The following is a 19,111-nucleotide window of genomic DNA, read 5'->3' as shown; positions in this document are numbered from 1 at the left end:
CAGAGGCTCCAAGATGCCTTTGCAATCCCTGCGCAGGGCAGCCTACGCCCTCTGGTCAGGCCAGAACCCAACACGCATGAACTTTCGAAAAGGAGGGGCACAGCTCCCCCTTGCTCTTCAGCAATAAGCAATGTTCACGTTTCAGAGATTTCAGAACTCAGAATATAGTGAATACCATCCTCTGTACTGGGTAGGAGGGACAATCTTCTCCATGTTGATTATACTGTTACTTCTTCCTGGAATTCCCTTCCACAAGTTAATGGTTCTAGCTGCTAACACCTTGGTTCTAAATCTACTTTTAAGGTGTTGTCATTGGCACGCCTGGGTGGCTCAGTGATTTAGTGCCTGCCTTTGGCCCAGGGCATGATCCTGGGGTCCCAGGACCCAAGTCCCACATCAGGCTCCCTGCGTGGAGCCTACTCCTTCCTCTGCCTAGGTCTCTGCTTCTCTCTCTCTCTGTGTGTGTGTGTCTCTCATGAATAAATAAATAAAATCGTTAAAAAAAAAAAATTGTCATAGCTCTTCCCTGATTTTCAGTAAATTCTTCAGTCTGGTTTTTGGTTCTGAAGCACAAAGTCCAAATATATTATTAAGAACCTAACCAGCACTGACTTTACCCAAGTATGTTCACACAAAACTGCCATGAAAATTAAAATCCCATAAAGCACCATAGTAACGATCCTTTCCTGACTCCTCTCATGAGCTTGAGTATTTCTTTACCTGGTTGTTATGGCACATCACATCATCAGAAAAAAAAAATTTGCCACATGGGAAATAAAGGCCACACTTCTCTTCAGAGGAAATCTGTTCTAAAAGCTACATATAGGCCAAAGTGCACAGGCATCTCAGATCTCTCTAAAACATTTCCTTAGATAGACACTTTTCTCCACACACCAGCAAGAGAAAGCCATACTTAAAAATTCAAGAACAGAGTCAGGTCATATTTACTGCCATACTGTCAGTGTTTGTGCAAAAACTAACTCAGAGGAAAAAGTGAAAATATTTACAGAGTTTAAATCTAAAAACCTGGGCTCAATCTAGGTAAAGTCATGAGTGAAAGTATTTTCATCAAATTCTTTTATATGCCCAATCCAACTAAATTTGAATTCTTATTTCACACTCTAAATGAAAAGTGAACCGTGGTCTGCAGCAGAGCACCATCATCATGGTGAGAAAGCCAAGAGCAGGCTCAGTAAGACATGGCAGGGAAGAGGCCCACTGCAGCCCCCGTGGGAATGAAAGGATGGATGTGCAGCACAGACGGCACCAGCAAAGCCTCATGGTCTCTCCCCAGTCTTAGTTATTTCCATGCCCCAATACCCAATGAAAAGGGGAAAAAAAAAAAAAAAACCAAGAAATGACCATGAGATCCATTCCCAGGAGGGCTATCAGCTGTCACATGAGGACGTACCTGATCCTGTTGTGGTCTTACTGTTCTCTGCTTATTCAGTGCAGACCAAAGGCCCATATTCAAACAGTGGGGTGGGGAGGGTCAGGGACACAGGGGTCATCCTCAATGCAGGCAATTTCTCACCACCTTTCCATGGATGTGTCATCACTATCTAAAAATATCAAGTTTTCTGGTACTAAAAATGGTAACTTTTCTTACTACTAACCACTATTCTAGGAAAAAATGAGAATGCCCCATAATATCCAACTTTCAAAATTAAATCCTTTTACTGACTTCTACTTCTTAAGGTAAAAATATGGACTACTATTATTTTGAGTGTGCAACATTTCAACTACTTGCCACATGCCCTTCCCATATTCCTATCCAGGAACTGAGCCGAGTACTCAAACTCCTCCCTAAAGATGTCCTTAGCAAGGTCATTCAGGGTGCACCCTCGAAAATACAATGACTCAGCTACCAATAAGCCCTATGACACTGTAGTTACCAATGATCTATGTGAAGACCAATGACTTCCATTAGCTCAACAACAATAGTGCCAATTACCTTCCAACTTTTTCACCTTGGCTTCTAATTTCTTCTTCCTAATAAGACAATTTATAAATTAAAATAGTTTAAAAAAAAAAAATATATATATATATATATAAACACACACATATATGTAACAATCTGTGATACATCTTAATTAGTAAAATTTATATAAAATTTATATGACAAAAATTTATATAACAAATTTATATATACACCATTCAGTATGTAGTATTTCCAGAAAGAAATCTGTATTTTTCTGGCATGTCATATCTGGGAGTCTCCCTGAGCCACAGAAGCCTCATCTCTAGGCCAAGCTGAGTATCCAGGGGGTCTCCCAGAACCAGTCCACCATCTGTGTCAGCAATGTTACTTTTGGGAGCATGGCATGACGGTACTGCTCACGATTCCATTTTATGGAATGGAATGGAGGCAGAGGCCGGAAAGCTGCACCAGTTTCCAGACAGATTTCTGGGTCAGAGAAGGTAAGTAATTGAGAAAAAGCCTCTGAGGTACCACTACATCATGCCTACATTAGGCTACTGTGTGTGTAGCTCACAAGCTCTATGAATCATAGGACTATAATCTCCTGGATGTTTTCAAACGGCTCTTTTTATTAATGGTGACAAAGACATTCATTCCACAGGAGACCTGTTAAAGTCCTGGTACAGAGGAAGGAGCTGACAATCATGTTTGAAAACACACAGAGACAAGTGTGTGCATGCACATGTACAAACACTTTTATGGAATTCTTTCTTTGTGCAGCAATTTAGCATATCAAGACTTATCCATTTTCTTTATAATCCCTCGGGGGAGGTATAATTTCCATTTTACAGATCTAGAGATTAAATATTGAGTGACTAACTAGTTTAAGATCATAGTTAGGGCAGCCCGGGTGGCTCAGTGGTTTAACGCTGCCTTCAGTCCAGGGTGTGATCCTGGAGACCCAGGATCAAGTCCCATTTCAGACTCCCTGCATGGAACCTGCTTCTCTCTCTGCCTGTGTCTCTGCCTCTCTCTCTCCGTGTCTCTCATGAATAAATAAATAAAATCTTAAAAAAAAAAAAAAGATCATAGTTATAGCCCACAACCTAAAGACAGAGAGGAGAGAGACAGGACTGATTTAAGGACCAGCCATTTTCAGAAATGAAAATCGTATGTCCACAATCATTTTAGAACTTACTGAGCATCAGTTTTCAAGCATTCCTCTTTTACACGTGCATATTCCTGGTGAGTATCTTGGTACAACTTCAGAGAACTCTAAGAAAAAGATATCTATTGTCAATTTGAAAATCACTGACCATCAGTAAGAACTTACTTTGACCTTGATAAGTGAAATTACTACCATTTAACCCTAAGAAATCAACCAAATGAATAGACATATTCGGCAGGAAACCAAAGAATCTTCTTTGAACGTTTGAACAGAGATAACCAGATCCCTAACAGATGTAACATGATTAATCTCATGAAACGAAGCTATGCAAATTAAAACATACTAATTTTAGGGCAACTCCAAATCTTTCTAAGAATAAACAGCCAGTATTTTTGCCCCAATCAGTTAAAATTCAACAAAATCTAAAAAAATTTTAGAGCTCAATAAATATAAGCTATCATTACTACTACAAAAAAATATAAAGCAAATCATCGTACGTAATAACTGGGAAAATGTGCTACCGCCACTCAGCATACACATCCTGACGGCCACCATGGAATGGGAAAGAAGCTGTTGCTGAGTGCTGTATCCTATTACAATGTGTGCAAGATCGTATAGCGTAGAGATGGATTTTATGGCCCCCTTTCACAGATGAGGGGGTCTGAGAATCCATAAGCTGACTTATCTTTCTGAAGTCACAGAATGAGCATTTCTCTTTGGGTTCTGACTCTAGTGCTCACACTTCCTCTCAGATACAGCTGCCAAGATTGTTATATATTAGAGGCAGACAAAATTCGATGTTGCGGTTGTTTCTGTTTAACCTTCTTCGAGTAGTTCAATATATAATGGAGACTTCCAACAGAAGTAGGAACATCAAAAAAAAAAGAAAGAAAAAAAAAGAAAAATGAAGTAGGAACACCAATCACTGCTGAAGTATATAAGACCCGCAATGGGTGCGTGGCATTCCTACAAGAGCACAAGTCCACGACTGACGGCTAGGCCACATTGTGAAAAGAGTTCAGAGAATACGCTGAGAAGCAGGCACTGTTCCAGCCTGGACAGGACACGTGGCAGGCAAGCCAACTTTTACTGGCCTCTGATGTACGTTATCTGTAAAAGCCATGAATTCTCTCCTAAGACCCCTGAAGAGTTAAACCAAAGTTTTACTGAAAAACAAGTTTACAGCATTTTTAAAAACTGTTTTACTGCAACCTGATTTTGAAACAGAAAACATGATCTATCTTTAAGTTTAAATTTTTGCAGGTTATTTTACACTGAAAGCAAGACCAATAAGAAAAGGCAAACAACACAGGACACACAGAGTGCTAAAGATTCACAGCTAGAAGGTTCCTCTGCAGAACCTCAAAGAATGCAGAGGCAGCCCATACAGCATCACAGAGCTAGTCACTACTGTGAGGATCAAGCCATTAACCAACTAGTTCAGTGTCTCTAAATAGAGGAATATACTTAACAACTTTTGAGTATCCCCTGTTCCCTCTGTAAGACAGAAAATACTCCCTCATGCCAATGACAGTGAATAGCAGATCTTAATTTATGGAAGATAAACCTTTGTAGGAAAATTCCTATAGGTACCTTCTTCTCTTCTAGCTCTGCTTTTAAAGATCCCAACTCTTCCTGACATTTCTGCAGAGGAGAAATTTTTTGAAGCATCTGTTCCACTTGGTGATGCAGAGTACTATTCTCTCTAAAAATGGACAACACATTAGCATTATTATACAAAAGTATCTATAAATATATTGACTATTTTTCTATTTTCTCTAACTTGGAAAAAAAAGGAATAAAAGAATTTCTCTTTAAATGCATTCTATTTATACCAACATGATCTTCATAAGGCTCTTTATTCTTTGACATTATAGTCTACTCTAATAAAACTATATGATAAACTACTTGAGAAGTAAGTAGATTCTCAGTCTGATAGACAATATATGAAAGGACAATATGCCAAACAATTAGGTTTTTCCAACCTTGAACTCATCCCCATTTATTCAAATTAAATGACAGGCAATTTTGTGATCAGTTTATCAAAATGTTTTGCCCTCTTCTAGGGGATGAACGTATTCAGAATATGAAACACTGCTAAATTTTCACTCCACTTTAAACTGTTTAAAATACACAGGATAACCACATTATTAAATAGTCCAATTCACATAGACAACAATCATTTGATTAACAATAAGCTTCATTTCAATGGCAACATCATCAGTAAAAGTAGTGAAAATACCAGGCTGTAATTTAAGACCTTGGTAAGAAATTCATTTGGATAATTTAATAGTAAGGAAAATGTAAATCTTCTCTTATTATGACCATCAAAGTAACATTCTACATAATGAGTCAATCCTAAGTGGCACTATGATTGAGTCTGTTTCAAAACCTAGCCTGATAAATATCTACCCCCAAAACAATTATGAAGACAGATAGCTTACCTTCTGGCAAACTGCAGCTGTAAAACTTGTTAAAGAAAACTCTCAGTTTTGTCTGATACTTGTCTGAAGATTAAACTCACTTTAAAATTACCTGTAATAATCTCTGTTCAACGTATATACACGCAAGATCACAATTCCTAGAAAACAATATTCCAAGGTCCATTTATAACATAGTGATAAAAATTTCACTAAGTTGCTCAATTTACCATAACATGTACCTAACATTAAAATATCTACTTGTCTAAATTAAAATAGGTATTCAATTACCTCGATGATTAATACTGAATTCTAAGAATAAACACAAAGCAAAATCCAACAAATGAATACTACTTTGGATCCTATAAATAACAAAATCCCCAAACAACCTATCCTGAATTTCTCAAATAGTCCAGAGCATAATTCCAGCAAACAAGAGTTAGGTACCTATGAGAACCATATACCACTATGCTCAATGAATAACAGGAAAAGAAACACAGGGAGAACATTAAACCTACATGACGTCTAGCTTTTACAATTTACACAATATAACTTCATTTCTCAATTCATCATGCCAATGAAATGTTCTAGGACAGCAAAACAATGATCTCTTTAAGTGTCACCTCCTAGAAGATTCTATGCTTATACCATGAGGTGGCAAATGTCTATAGCAACATGCCTCCATCCTCCCCTGTCAGAATACAGACTTCTCTCCACATTAAGGACTATATTCACCCTAAGTTATCAGTCTTTGCAAAAAAGATTGGTTCAAAAATACCTGATGAAATGAAATTACCTGTCCTTCCAAAAAAGGAAATAACAGAACAGTCAGAATTACACAAAAAGGTACGAAATCAAGGGGCCTGCCTGGCTCCATCAATTAAGCATCTGACTCTTGATTCGGCTCAGGTTATGTCAGGGTCTGGAATAGAGCCTTAGGTGGGGCTCCATGCTTAGTGGGGAGTCAGCCTGAGGTTCTTCCTCTCCCTCTGCCCCTGCTCATGTGCGCTCACACTCTCTCTCTCTAAAGTAATAAAATCTTGGGATGCCTGGGTGGCTCAGTGGTTAAGCGTCTGCCTTCCACCTAGAGTGTGATTCTGGAGAACCAGGATAGAGTCCCTACATCGGGCTCTCTGCTTCTTCCTCTGCCTATGTCTCTGCCTCTCTCTGTGTGTCTCTCATGAATAAATAAATAAAATCTTAAATAAATAAAATAACAAAATCTTAAAAAAATAAAAACAAAAAAAAAAAATCCACTTACATAACAAAACCTTTTAAGCCTGCACCATTAGCACCCTGGGTTGTAAGAGCAAACCACTGTACACCTAAGGTACAAAAAATACATACTGGGAGCAAATATCAAATGTTTTGTTGTTGTTTTTTAAAAGAATATTTACTTGTAGGTGAGGCTGAAGAAGATTACTACGTCACAGAATGGGTATTCCAGAAGAATCCCAAGGTTTACCGATTTTTAATAAACTATTCTAATAATTTTATAAATTTTTAAGAAGTAAATCACTTACCCCACTAGATTACATGTGTAATTACCTCAAAAAGTTTATCCCAAAAAGGAAAAGTATATTCTCCTAATACTGGAATTCACTGCCTATTTCCTATCTAGATAATTAAAGGTACTTAATTAACAAATATTTCTGTACAGTTTTCATAATCAAAGATATCACTCTTGTGATAATATACATTTATGGTTAAACAGAGTTTCAACAGATGAAGTACAAGGGGGGATTTTCACAGATGTACATTGTTTTTAATGTGGAAATTCAGTACTAAAAACAAATCTAGGCCGTATGCCTTGATTTTATTACTCTAATCACGCAACTTAGACATAACGGTTCCAACACAGACAAATCATCAGTGATCATGGGTAAGCTGAGGGAATGCCAGAAATACTACCAAAGCAGGCCTCGTGTTCCTGCCATAGTTGAAGAACAGCCTCTGTCCCAAGACCAAAGCTGAAGCTGCACTTCAGTGAATCCCTAAAAGTACACCTGAACTAATTTTCATGGGGGATTTCATTCATGGGCAGTGTTTTCACCAGGAAATGCAGAAAAGTCAATCACACACACACAGTTTTCACACTACCAATAAAATATCTCAGCAGAGGCCAACTACACTACAGGTGCTCTGAATGGTTATTGGACAAATGCTGACCAAACTTGTCCTATAAATACAAAATCACTCTATGATTAAGGAGATATACATCCATTCTCTACAAATCATAAAGCTAATTAACAAGTCACTTTTCCTATGTTCTGAATATTCCCTACATTGCAGATCTTACAGAAATTCCGAAAAATTCTCATAGTATCATGTTCAACTTCACTTTACTCCTAAACCTGCAGAACATATGTCACATCCTCAGTACAGATGAAAAAGACCTACCCCTTACAACATCAGGAGGCCCTAAAAAACCAAAACCAGTGATAAAAACAGAATATTCTAGAACAGAAACCAGCATTCTTCATCATTAAACACATACTCACAGGAAAAGACTCGCCCGCTGCACTGCTCAGGAGGGTTCCTTCCTCAGAGTCTGGAAACACTCCCTTCCTAACAATAACTGAACATTCCTACAGCTCTTTAAGAAGCTATAGACAAGTACCTTTACAAACTCAATAATAAAAGGATATCATCACATTTCTTCTGATATTCTGTTAATAAATTACTGCAACAAAGAAAAGAATGACATTACTTTCTTGATCTAGAAAATATACTGTTAAAATCACATTTCAAAATACGCTAGGCACCTGTCTTCCAAGGTTTCCTGCAACAAATTATGTTTAATTAATTAAATATGTATACACACATATATGTATCACCTTCAATTCCTTAAAAGCACTGCAATGATATATGAACTTTAGAAACACAAAAGAAGAGCTCGTATGATGGCTATGAAATACTGTGAAGGAATCTGAGGCCCAGTCCCAAAGCTCAGAGGCTTTAAGGATAGAAAACAGCTTTAAAAAAATGTCTGCTCTACCAGAGTCACCACCCATCCCCTGGGCTTGCCGGAAGAGGCTCCACCACAACCCACAGTTCAGGGTCCCAGGTGAGGACCCGTTCTACACCAGAGTCACCACCCACCCCTTGGGCTTGCCGTAACAGGCTCCACCGTGACCCACAGCCCAGGGTCCCCAGTGAGGACCCGCTCTACCAGAGTCACTTCCTACTCCTCAGGCTTGCCAATAAGGGGCTCCACTGTGACCCACAGCCCAAGGCCCCAGGGAGGATGGAAACTCTCAGGGCCCAGGGACCCAGCACCACCTGCTCTGGCTTGTCTATCAGGTTCATGAAGTTCAACAAAACACATGAAAACATACTCACTCTGTATTAATAATTTTCTGCTTCAAGGTAATTAGTGCTTCAACATACTCGTTTAAATTCTGAAAGAAAAAAAGCTATAGTCAGCTACTTGTTTTTGTAATATGAATGACATTTTCTGTAATATGTGACTTACTATAAGACATGAACATATTTACTCTCATGTAAACACAGAAATACATAAAGATATTATTTATGTTACATAGAAACACTGACCTACTCTGTGTGATCTTGAACCCATGCTCTAACTCTGAATCTTTCTTTAGGTGGATGACACTCTCTCTGACAGCAAGGGGGGTGTACAGACATTCTGACGGAGTGCTCTTATTAATCAGTGAAAATCTGATACATATTCACTATTTTAGTTCACTAATTACTAGTAATCATCAGTCTACGACTCACTCAAAATTGTCTCTGAAAGGATTTAAGACAATCAGAAAGTCACATAAATTATAAAAAGAGCAAAAAATAAAAATAACATGGGAAGAACAAATGGGAATACTAAAATAGGGATGAAATTCAATGAAAAATCTATTTTATATAGATCTTTACAAAGATCTATATATTTTAGAACCTAAATATATAGATCTATAAGATACATAATATACATATATATACAAAATATATTTGTAGTTGGTCTTTATAAAGATCTATATATTTTAGGGACCAACTACAAATCTGGCTCTAAATTACTGCTATCAATCCAACAGGCAAAACATCATTAATTACACTGCTCAAGATGTTCCTACGACTTAAAAACAGATATTTAAGTGATTTTTTTACCCTAACATCTCCATATTTCATTAGTAAATACTTCAAAAGAACTTATTTTCCACATTGATTATTCCCAAACATCTTTTTCTAGATAATCCAAATGACAGAATTTTAGAAGTATTTCCCTATATAGTAGTCTGTGCATCTTCTTTGCAGTCATACATGTAACATGTTAAAATAAAAAAGGGTACACACTGAAAGACATAAACAAAAAGTCTTAGTTTGGGGTGCCTGGGTGGCTCAGTTGTTTGAATGCCCAACTCTTGGTTTCGGCTGGCGTTTCTCATCTCAGGGTCATGGGACTGAGCCTGAGTCAGGCTCTGAGGTCAGCTCAGAGTCTCCTTGTCCCTCTCCCTCTGCGTCCCATCTCCTACATGTGTGCCCTCTCTCTCTCTCCAAAATATAAATAAATAAAATCTTAAAAAAAAAAAAAAAAGTCTTTGTTTTCTTATATTCCCACCACCAATCAGTATTCCTCTTTGAGTATCTCCTTCCAGAACTGTTCCTGCATAAGTAAAGGATATCTGGATGTGCTCATTCCACCAACTCACCACTGAAGGCCATTCAGGTTCTTTCTGATTCCAACAGCACCCCATGACTATCCCTGCCCATTCCTGTGAGATCCTTCTATCTTTCCTTAGGATCAAGTCCAAATAGGCTTCCTGCACTGGTGATAGTTATGAGCTTTGAAAAATCTTAAAGGCCTATTTTTTCCATTTAAATTTCTTTATGAGTGTGACTGAGAAATCTCTTGTCATTCACAGTTTTTCTCTTATTAATAGCTCCTTAACACTGTGTGGTCCTTAACCACTGGTGTGGTGGCACTTTCTTATACCTGAGATATTTGAGCAAAAGTAACATTTCATTAAAAGTTACAAATACATACATACAGTATATCAACTGATCACTAAAATATAACCACAGAGGCATGCAGAAGCTTTAAATATTCAGAGCTGAATCTGTAAGTTTAAAAAAAAAAAAAACAACTTTGGTTTCCTGATATATTTAGAAAATTCTATCCCACCCAAGATGCTAAAATAAAAGGATTATTCTATACATTCTTTTAGTACTTTCATGCTTTCATTTTCTATATTTACATCTTTAATCATTCTGATATAGTATATAGTAAAGACTCTAAACATTGTAAGTCAAAAGGGCAATGAGTGGACCATTCCATATTTGTGTTCAATGTATATTTTTGCTTTCCACATTAAAAAATAATCATCACGTACAAAATAAATTCCATATAACAATAGATTTCTGGGCACAGAGGGTAAATAATGCAACTGCTTTTCTTCCCTCCCTAAAAGCCAGCTAATACTAAAGCCAAGGAACTTTTGCCCCAAAGGCAAAACCCACAAAGATGAGAGCAGAATAAAGGACAAATGGAAACTGGAAAGCAGATTCGAGAATACTGACTTAGGCTCAAGAAAGCAGGAGAGGTGGGAAAGGGGGGAATCTGTGACACCAGGTGCTCTGAGACAGGAGAGAGCAGGGTGACACCAAAATGAGAACTAGTTGCAAGCTTTTTTAAAAGCATGAAATCCTCAACTTCCTACCTCTCTGCCATGCCACCATCCAGCAAAAGCTTTGCTGTCTGAAGAATCCTCTGCCTGGGACCCTGCAAATATTGTGCCAAAAACAAAGGGACAAAGCACCTCCTACAATACTGACCTGACCCTGACCACCTGCTTGTCCCCACTGGCTCTCAGACTGTCACAGCCAGTCCACTGCCCTCCAAGCGGGAGACTAAAAGCGCTTTCTCAGAGGACATCTAACCAGCACTGGCACAAGACAGCCTTCAAATAAATGACCCACCAGACCTGCATGAAGCTCAGGGTCCAGAAGCCCTGCACACTCAGCATTTCCAGCCAGCACAGTAGCCAACAGTTTTAATAGGAACCACCATGGATTTCCACACATCAGAGAGAAGCCTGTAACACGAAAGAGACACCAAAACAAGACAAAGCAAGTTGGAGTAAACAAAAACTGAGAAGAAAACTTCAAAAATATTAATATGATCAGAGATAAATGATGTTATATTCATGAAACAACAGTACTTACAGAGTTCCAAGAAATTTCTTTTTAAAGCTCTTAAAAATTAAAGACAGACCCATTAGGATGGCTGAAGTCACAACGACAGACAAGTGTCAGTGAGGATGGGAGAAACTAGAGTCTCGGGTTCTGTGTTGGAGTACGACATGGAGCAGCTGTTGTGGACAGCAGTTTGGCAATTCCTCCAAATGTCAAACACAGTTCACCATGTTATCCAGCAATGCCACTCCTCGGTCTCTGCCCAAGAGACCCAAGAGACCTGGCATGTCCATGCCAAATTCGAACTCTGCGACTTACGGCACTATCCACACTAGCCAAAAAGTAGAAATAAGCTAAACATACACCAAATGATGCATGGATAAAGGAGATGTCACACAGCCATACCATTTGATCTCAGCAATGAAAACAAATAAATGACACCTGCATGACAAGGCTAAACCTGGGAAACATCACATACATGCAAGAGGCTGGTCACAAAAGGCTACATGCTGTATGAGTCCACTCATATGAATTGTCCATCACAGGCAAATCCAGAGACAGAGGAGGTTAGTGGTTGGTTGCCAGGAACGGGGGCAGGGTGGGGCGGGGCAGGGTGGGGCGGGGCGGGGGGGGGGGGGAGGGTCGTTGGGTGGATGGAAATGATGGCTAATGCCTAAGAGGGTTCTTGGCAGGGGCATTGGGGGGGGGGGCGGGGGATGAATGTGTCTTACAAAGTGATGACAGAGTTGCGTAACTGTGAACTAAAAACCACTGAATTGTACACATAAAAAGGATGAATTTTATGGTATGTGTATTACATCTCAATAAAACTGTCAGAACTAAATTAAAAACAGGAAAGCAAAATAAAAGCCTCAAAAGGTTTGATGATAAAACTGGGGGAAAAAAAAGTTTCTCAAATAAAGCAAAACAGACATGAGAAAGAACAAAGAAAAATAAAAACAATTGGAGTATCAGTGCAAGATCTCACGTGCCCAACAATAGGAGTTCCAGACAGAGAGCCATAGAAAAGACACACAGATAACCAAAGAAATTGTGATATTCAAGAAGAAATCTCAGAATTGAAACCAGAAGTTTCCAAAATAAAAAGTCCCAGGACACAAACAGAAACAGACTCCAAACCACGGAACATCGGCACCAAATTTCAGAGCATCAGAGACAAGCAAAGATCCTACAGGAACCCCAAGAGAAAAATAAAACCGAGCAACTCATATACAAAGAATGTGGCAGCAGAATGGCTTCAGCTTTCAACAATAACCTAGAGACCTAGAAAGCAAGTCTTCAAAATTTTCAAGCAAAGTAATTTCCAAGGTAAAATTCTGTACAAGGCACCAATCAACTGAGATGGTAAAACAGCCATTTTATCTCCAGAATTTCTATGAATTTACTTCCCAGACAGCCTTAATAGGGAAATCCTGGAGGATATGAACATGTTTCACCAAAACCATTGATATGGCACACAAGACAGAGGAAATGGGAATCCAGGAAGGCAGTTGTGCCCAGAACAGAGCAGGTCCAAAGGCTGAGAAGGAGGGAATTTCTTTTCCCTTAAGAAGAAACTGACAGAAATATCTGATAGAATGAAAGCATTAAGATGACATTTCTGAGACACCTGGGTGGCTCAGCGGTTTGGCGCCTGCCTTTGGCCCAGGGCATGATCCTGGAGTCCCAGAATAGAGTCCCGCATCGGGCTCCCTGCATGGAGCCTGCTTCTCCCTCTGACTGTGTCTCTGCCTCTCTCTCTGTGTCTCATGAATAAATAAAATATTTAAAAAAAAGAGACAGAGAGAGAAAGAGAGAGAGATGACATTTCTGACAGAGTACTCCAAGTAAATGTAGTTGGTGTTCACCATGCATTTAAAATTATTTTTTAAATATAAGTGATTCTTCCCTTTTTTCCCCCATCCTCTTTCCAGGTCTTTGCTACTGGGCCTCATCTCCACCTTGCTTTCAGATGTCATTCTGTAACATAAAGTACTACACAAGAGACATTCCAGCAACCTGACTCTAGAGTCACACACAGCTGGATTCAAATTCTTGTCCCACCTCTTTCTGGCTGAGTGAAACCTGGGCATATGTTTAGCCTCCCCTTGCCTCAAGATCCTTTCCAATTCCACAGATAAAGAGACTGAAGCGCTGGGAGGGGCACAGCTGGTCAGCTATCAGGAGTAAATAAGATGAGCCACAGGAAGGGTTTGACCCAGTCCCTGGCATATGGTAAATAGTCCTTAATCTTTTCAAGATGAGCAAGTTGAATTACAGATATCATCATTCAACAGTGGAAAGAAGAAAACACATTAAGGAAAAGTAAGTATAATTTATCCAGAGTATAGCTCTGAATAGCAATATAGAGTCAGGACAATGTCCACTTTGAGGAATGACTTAATGCAAATCCTATGTAGGCCGAGAAGACTGGGGGAGCCATTAAGGGAGGCTCCAGAGGGCTGGGGGTACAATGTAGGACAGCTTAGTTCACCTTCCAAAGTCGGAAATTGAACAATATGCCCTACATTGAAAAGCAAGAAGCAGCAACAGAAGTCTATTATTTAACGACATCAGAGTTCATTACAAAACACAGAGTGCAAACCATTAAAAGTGGGAAGGGAGAAGTGGGGCTGGGGGCCAAGGGCTGGCTCACCACATCCCGTACATCTAGCTAACTCTCTAAACTGTATTCATGTATGTCTGAGAAAGAATTCAAGACCACAAAACATAGCATTACGCAGGAAAAGCCAAGAAACTAAGTTCAGACGACGTCTTGGCTTCCTACAGCATTCAAGGCCCTGACTTCTTTCTCAGAGCTCAATTTCGGGCAAATACCACAGCATCCTAATAACCTGGCCTCTTGGTTTTCTCCAATCTGGTCTGAATGTTGCTTGTGGTGGTTGCAACCATTCTTGAACCTCGGAAGCATGAGCATGCAGCGGGCTGGGTCTCAGGGACCAATGTGCATCTCTGGGTACACACTGTGCCCCAGTGCTGTCCAGCCTCCAGGAGGAAGCAAGGTGCAGGACACACCTGTCCAGGAGAGCTCCCAAGGACCTGCTTCCCCTGACTTCTCTCCCAGCGGTCGTGCTCATCTGGAATGCCCATTGCTACCGCTACTGCCACGCTCAGGCCTCTTCCCAGCCCTCCCCACTCAACACCATCTCGTTTTTTCTCTGGCTCCTGGCATAGTCCCTCAACCTGTACTTTGTACTTGTTCATTTGTTCACTAATATATTCCCAGAGTAGTACGTTCTGCTACTTGTACGTTTTACTCCTTGTTTGCTCCTTCTCCATAGCACACCATTTTCATGTCATCCACACAACATCCTCCAAGTGTCCCTGCCAACGTTTAGCACTTGAGGAAAATAAAAGAAATCCAATCTGTGCTTATCTCCCCTCCCTTTTCCAAGAGGTGGAATCAACACAGGGGCTGAGCACACAGGGCACCGAGGGGGCAGAGGGGCAAGCCAGTGCTCCAGGGCGGAGGTGGGGGGGGGGGGGCGGAGGTGGGGAGAGGGGATGACAGCGCATCTGGGGAAACAGCAATACTAAGGAGTCAGTACACCATGTAGAATCACAGCAGATAAGTACAGGGCACAATGGGATAAGTACACTGCCCAAGTCAACCTCAACACTAACACTATGGGCTGGAGGACTGTTTGTGGTGGCTGTCCTAGGCACTGTGCTTGGCAGTGTCTCTGGCCTCTACTCCTGAGGTGGCCAGAGCACTCCCTCAACCCTCAAGGTGCCCATACAGGTCTGAGATGCTGTCTCTGGAAAGGCCTGCTAGCAGAGTAGGCCCCTGGTGATGTCTGGGCACTTGCATTTCTGGAGGGTTCCCATCATTCTTTTAATGCCAAGAATGACTCCCTATGCTTAACTGCACAATGTGGTTTATGCTCAAACTTGCTTTCCTTCTGAGCATCTGGAGTTTGGGTATGTGTTAGGTAGGCATATGCATGAGACCAGTGCCCAGTAGACACTGTACCATGTCACAGCCACTGCTGGAGAACTTCAGTGAGTCCAGTCCTCACTGGGTTTCCTCAGGGCACCACCACGTGGCCTTTGCTCCTGGCAGATTTTGCATGTATGCTCTTGGTGTAATAAGCCACCTGGAGAGTAGGATGACACTGAGGCTGGAGTGGGTTTTGGGATCCTTGATACAGTGTGATCCCCAGAGTGTTTCCAGACCTTGCCAATGAGAACCCAAAGCTGTGCTCTTTAAGCTTTCAGGTACGTGAAAGGCAAAAAGAGACTCAATTGGAGGAGGCCAGAAGTACTGACAGTGCTCTACAACACACTTCGTCAACCGGACCAGGAACCAGCAAAGCAAGTGGGATTCCTGAGCCTCTAAGCAAAATCTGAAGGGCCCAAGGATGGGAGGGACTGGCTGCACCAATGCTAACTAAGGTCCAGGCTGGAGGGCTGCGGGCTCATTCTGTCAGATAATGGGTCAGATTTCGGGGAAACACGCCCTGCAGTGTTGCAGGGCACAGGAAGTGTGTGGGTACCAATGACCACACAAACTAGGAAACATCTGAACACCCGGTGAATGGGCTAAAGAGAATACCAGAGTTCTTGGTACTATTCTGGTGACTTTCTTTTAAGTCCTAAATTCTTTCAAAAGAAATTATTTTTAAAGATCATGCTAATCCCATTAATTGCTCTGCTGGGGATGATCTGGCTCACTGTTCAGCTTGAATCCTCTTTGATATGCCACATTTCCTCCTCCTACTTAACTTTTTATTCAGTGCTCTTATGTAAAGTCTACACTGATCTGCATAAGAGCTGTGTCTCCTGAGCAGTAGCAAGGACCCCCACGTGATGTCCTCTGGCACAGAGTGGACTGGAACAAGGCAGGAAGGCAGGAATGCTCCCCCTACTCCAATGCCACTCAGGGCACTTCCCCACCAAACAAGCTGAGTGGCTCTGCCTCCTGGGAAGGCAGGCCCCAGTCTCGCGCCTCGTCTTCAGCTGCCCTGACCTCACACTTTGTGCTTCATCCATCACAAACCACCTTTTCCTACACTGATCTCTGCACACGGTGCCCGCTGGTCCACTACACACTCCCTCCATCTCTTCCCTCTTACTTGACTAAGAATCATCCTTCAGACCTCAACCCATTCCCTGCTCCTCGTAGATGCTCTCTGCATACCCTGTACACCCCCCAGCACAGTACTCACTGACAGGCTTCTCCTGTGGTAGCTTCCTCACTATCTGGAACCCCAACTAGAACAAGTGCACCAAGCCTTTCCCGACTATACTCCAAAACAAGCCATGGCATCCTAGACCCGGTGATGCTCAGAAAATGTCTGCTCACTGAACGGATAACAACTTTGTGAGCCTTCTTTTAATAGAATAATTTACAAGTCAGTTCATCTAGGAAAAATCACAGTTCAGGGTCCAAATGATGAAGTTCCGACCCCTGGCAAGTAGCAGGGGGGAGGCCTACACGAGTTGAGTAGCAGGCTCAAGTCTGCACTGAGGACGGCCAAACACCACGTACCCTGAATCTACTCTAGTGGCACAAGGTCAAGGGTATAACCACGTGCTCTCAACTCTCACCAGGATGCCCAAAGGTTAAACTGTTGTGCTCTGCAGTGAAGCAAACTCATGAAGAAAAGGCCTCTCCTCCACCAGAATGGAGCGACTCATGCCAGCAGACTTAAAACAACCCAGCACAAGCAGCATGCAAGTGCATTCCGCCACCGCAGAAGGAGCCACGCTGCTCTGCTGTGACTACTCAAGTCCAGCAGCCGCAGGGACCCTGGGCTGGAGCTCAGGGACCAACCATCACCACCATGTGGGCAGCTAACAACAGGTGAGCTGCGGGACGACAAAACAAAGGGTGCCTAGCGTGGAGTTAATTCACATGCTTCCAAATGAAGTGACCATCATCACAGCAACACTGAAACAAAGAGGGCAGGGAAAAGGTTTCCAGCACAAGGAAAGGATGGCTCCGCTCGGGACAGAGCCAGGTGGTTCAGAACCAGGCACAGTGCAGCCGCAACAACTGGGAGACACCTGCGGCAAGCCTGCCCATTTCCAGCCAGATGCCAAGTGCCTGACAAAACCACCCAGCGGCCCACTGTCTCTGTGCAGGGCACCCCCTAGTCTCCCTGGCACCAGTGTCCCTCCAGGAGGGAACCTGGTAGCCTCTCCTAGGGGAGGGACGTACCCCGAATGACAGATCTCCACCTGCTCCCTGTTCTCGATCTTTTCCGCCCTCACTTCCTGGGGTTCTTGTTTATGTTTCCCTTTCTCACCCACCATTCCATGCCCACCTTCCGTCAGCAGCCAGCAGCTTTTCCCTCACCGACTGCTAGTGCCAGCACCTAATCTCAGGACATGTCACAAAGCTTCTCAAAATCTCTTCAAGTGACAGACCGTGCTCCCTCATTCTCCTATGACCATCTCCCCCCTCCAAAACAAACTTCTTACAAGGAACCCTGCTCTGACCTACCCTGGCCTGCTCTGTCTTCTCAGCAGGACATCAGGCGCTCTGGAAGCCTCATGCTCCACAATGTGAAAGCAGCTCCCAAGTCCCAGTTCTGACCTCATTCTAGAACTTCAATCCCACATTTCCAACACCTCTTCTGTCTTGGTTTCTGTTTCTCTTTCCTTTACCAATTCTCAGACACTCTGGTTTTAATCTCTGGATCTTTTCTTCCCCTGACCTGAAATCCGCTTTGTAGCTTCTCATATCTGAACCCTTTTGCTTTTTTATTCCCATTCCCAGGAAGCTTTGTTTCACCCAGACTTTTGTTATCACTAGCGTGCATTAATAAAATAAGGTTCCAGAGCTAGATGCACTCCTCTCATCCAACCTGTACACTGCCACCTACTATTTTTACCAAAAACACCGCTGGTAATTGTGCAAAACCTTTCTCTACTCCTTCTGACAAAAGTATAAAACTTGAAGGGGGTTACTATTCAAGATCTTCAATAATGTGCCACAAACCTATTTTTCCAGCATTCCTTTGCAAAATTAAAGACTTGTTCAAGACTCTACACCTGAGTAATCATTCTCTTCCCCTAAAAAACGTTCCAGGCAAAAGCCCAAATGCAGTGGAGTATCCTGACCTAGGGAAGAGGTCTGCGAAGGCAGGCCCTGCTTTTGTAAATCCAGTTTCCCTCGAGCCCAGCCAGGCCCATTCCTCTACTGCTGCCTGCGCTGCTCGTGCCCTACAAGGGTAGAGGAAGACCTGTGAATAGACCACAAGACCGCATCCTAATGATCTTGCCCCTCGTGGAACAAACCTGCATACGCCTGGCCGAAGGATCTAACAGGATTCCTCCTACTGCTATTCTGAGAACCAATAGCAAGACTGCAGCAATGGTGGAAGAGAGGGGGAGTTCTCTGGAGGCTGAAGCATGAATCCCTAGGCCAGAGATCACACAGGTTCACACAAGGCTGGAAGCAGCGGGCAAGAGTGAAGAGGGGTGGAT

The 19,111-nt window shown here is 41.9% G+C and overlaps 1 protein-coding gene across 2 annotated transcripts in view; it reads right to left on the bottom strand.

The window, feature by feature from the left end:
- Positions 1-19,111, bottom strand: part of ICE1 (interactor of little elongation complex ELL subunit 1) — a 64,183-nt gene that overhangs the window by 42,463 nt on the left and 2,609 nt on the right. For both annotated transcript variants that reach the window (XM_041731720.1, XM_041731721.1), the window contains exons 2-7: positions 8,852-8,910; positions 8,158-8,192; positions 5,534-5,552; positions 4,683-4,794; positions 3,120-3,196; positions 1,955-1,992 (exon numbers count right to left, since the gene is read on the bottom strand). In XM_041731720.1, the coding sequence (XP_041587654.1) occupies positions 1,955-1,992; positions 3,120-3,196; positions 4,683-4,794; positions 5,534-5,552; positions 8,158-8,192; positions 8,852-8,910 (340 nt within the window). The remainder of the gene's footprint in view (positions 1-1,954; positions 1,993-3,119; positions 3,197-4,682; positions 4,795-5,533; positions 5,553-8,157; positions 8,193-8,851; positions 8,911-19,111) is intronic.

Source organism: Vulpes lagopus, chromosome 17 (genome assembly GCF_018345385.1).
Source record: "Vulpes lagopus strain Blue_001 chromosome 17, ASM1834538v1, whole genome shotgun sequence".
In the NCBI taxonomy this organism is placed as follows: domain Eukaryota; kingdom Metazoa; phylum Chordata; class Mammalia; order Carnivora; family Canidae; genus Vulpes; species Vulpes lagopus.
Note: the sequence above shows the minus strand (reverse complement) of the source record. Positions and strands in the feature narration are given on the sequence as shown.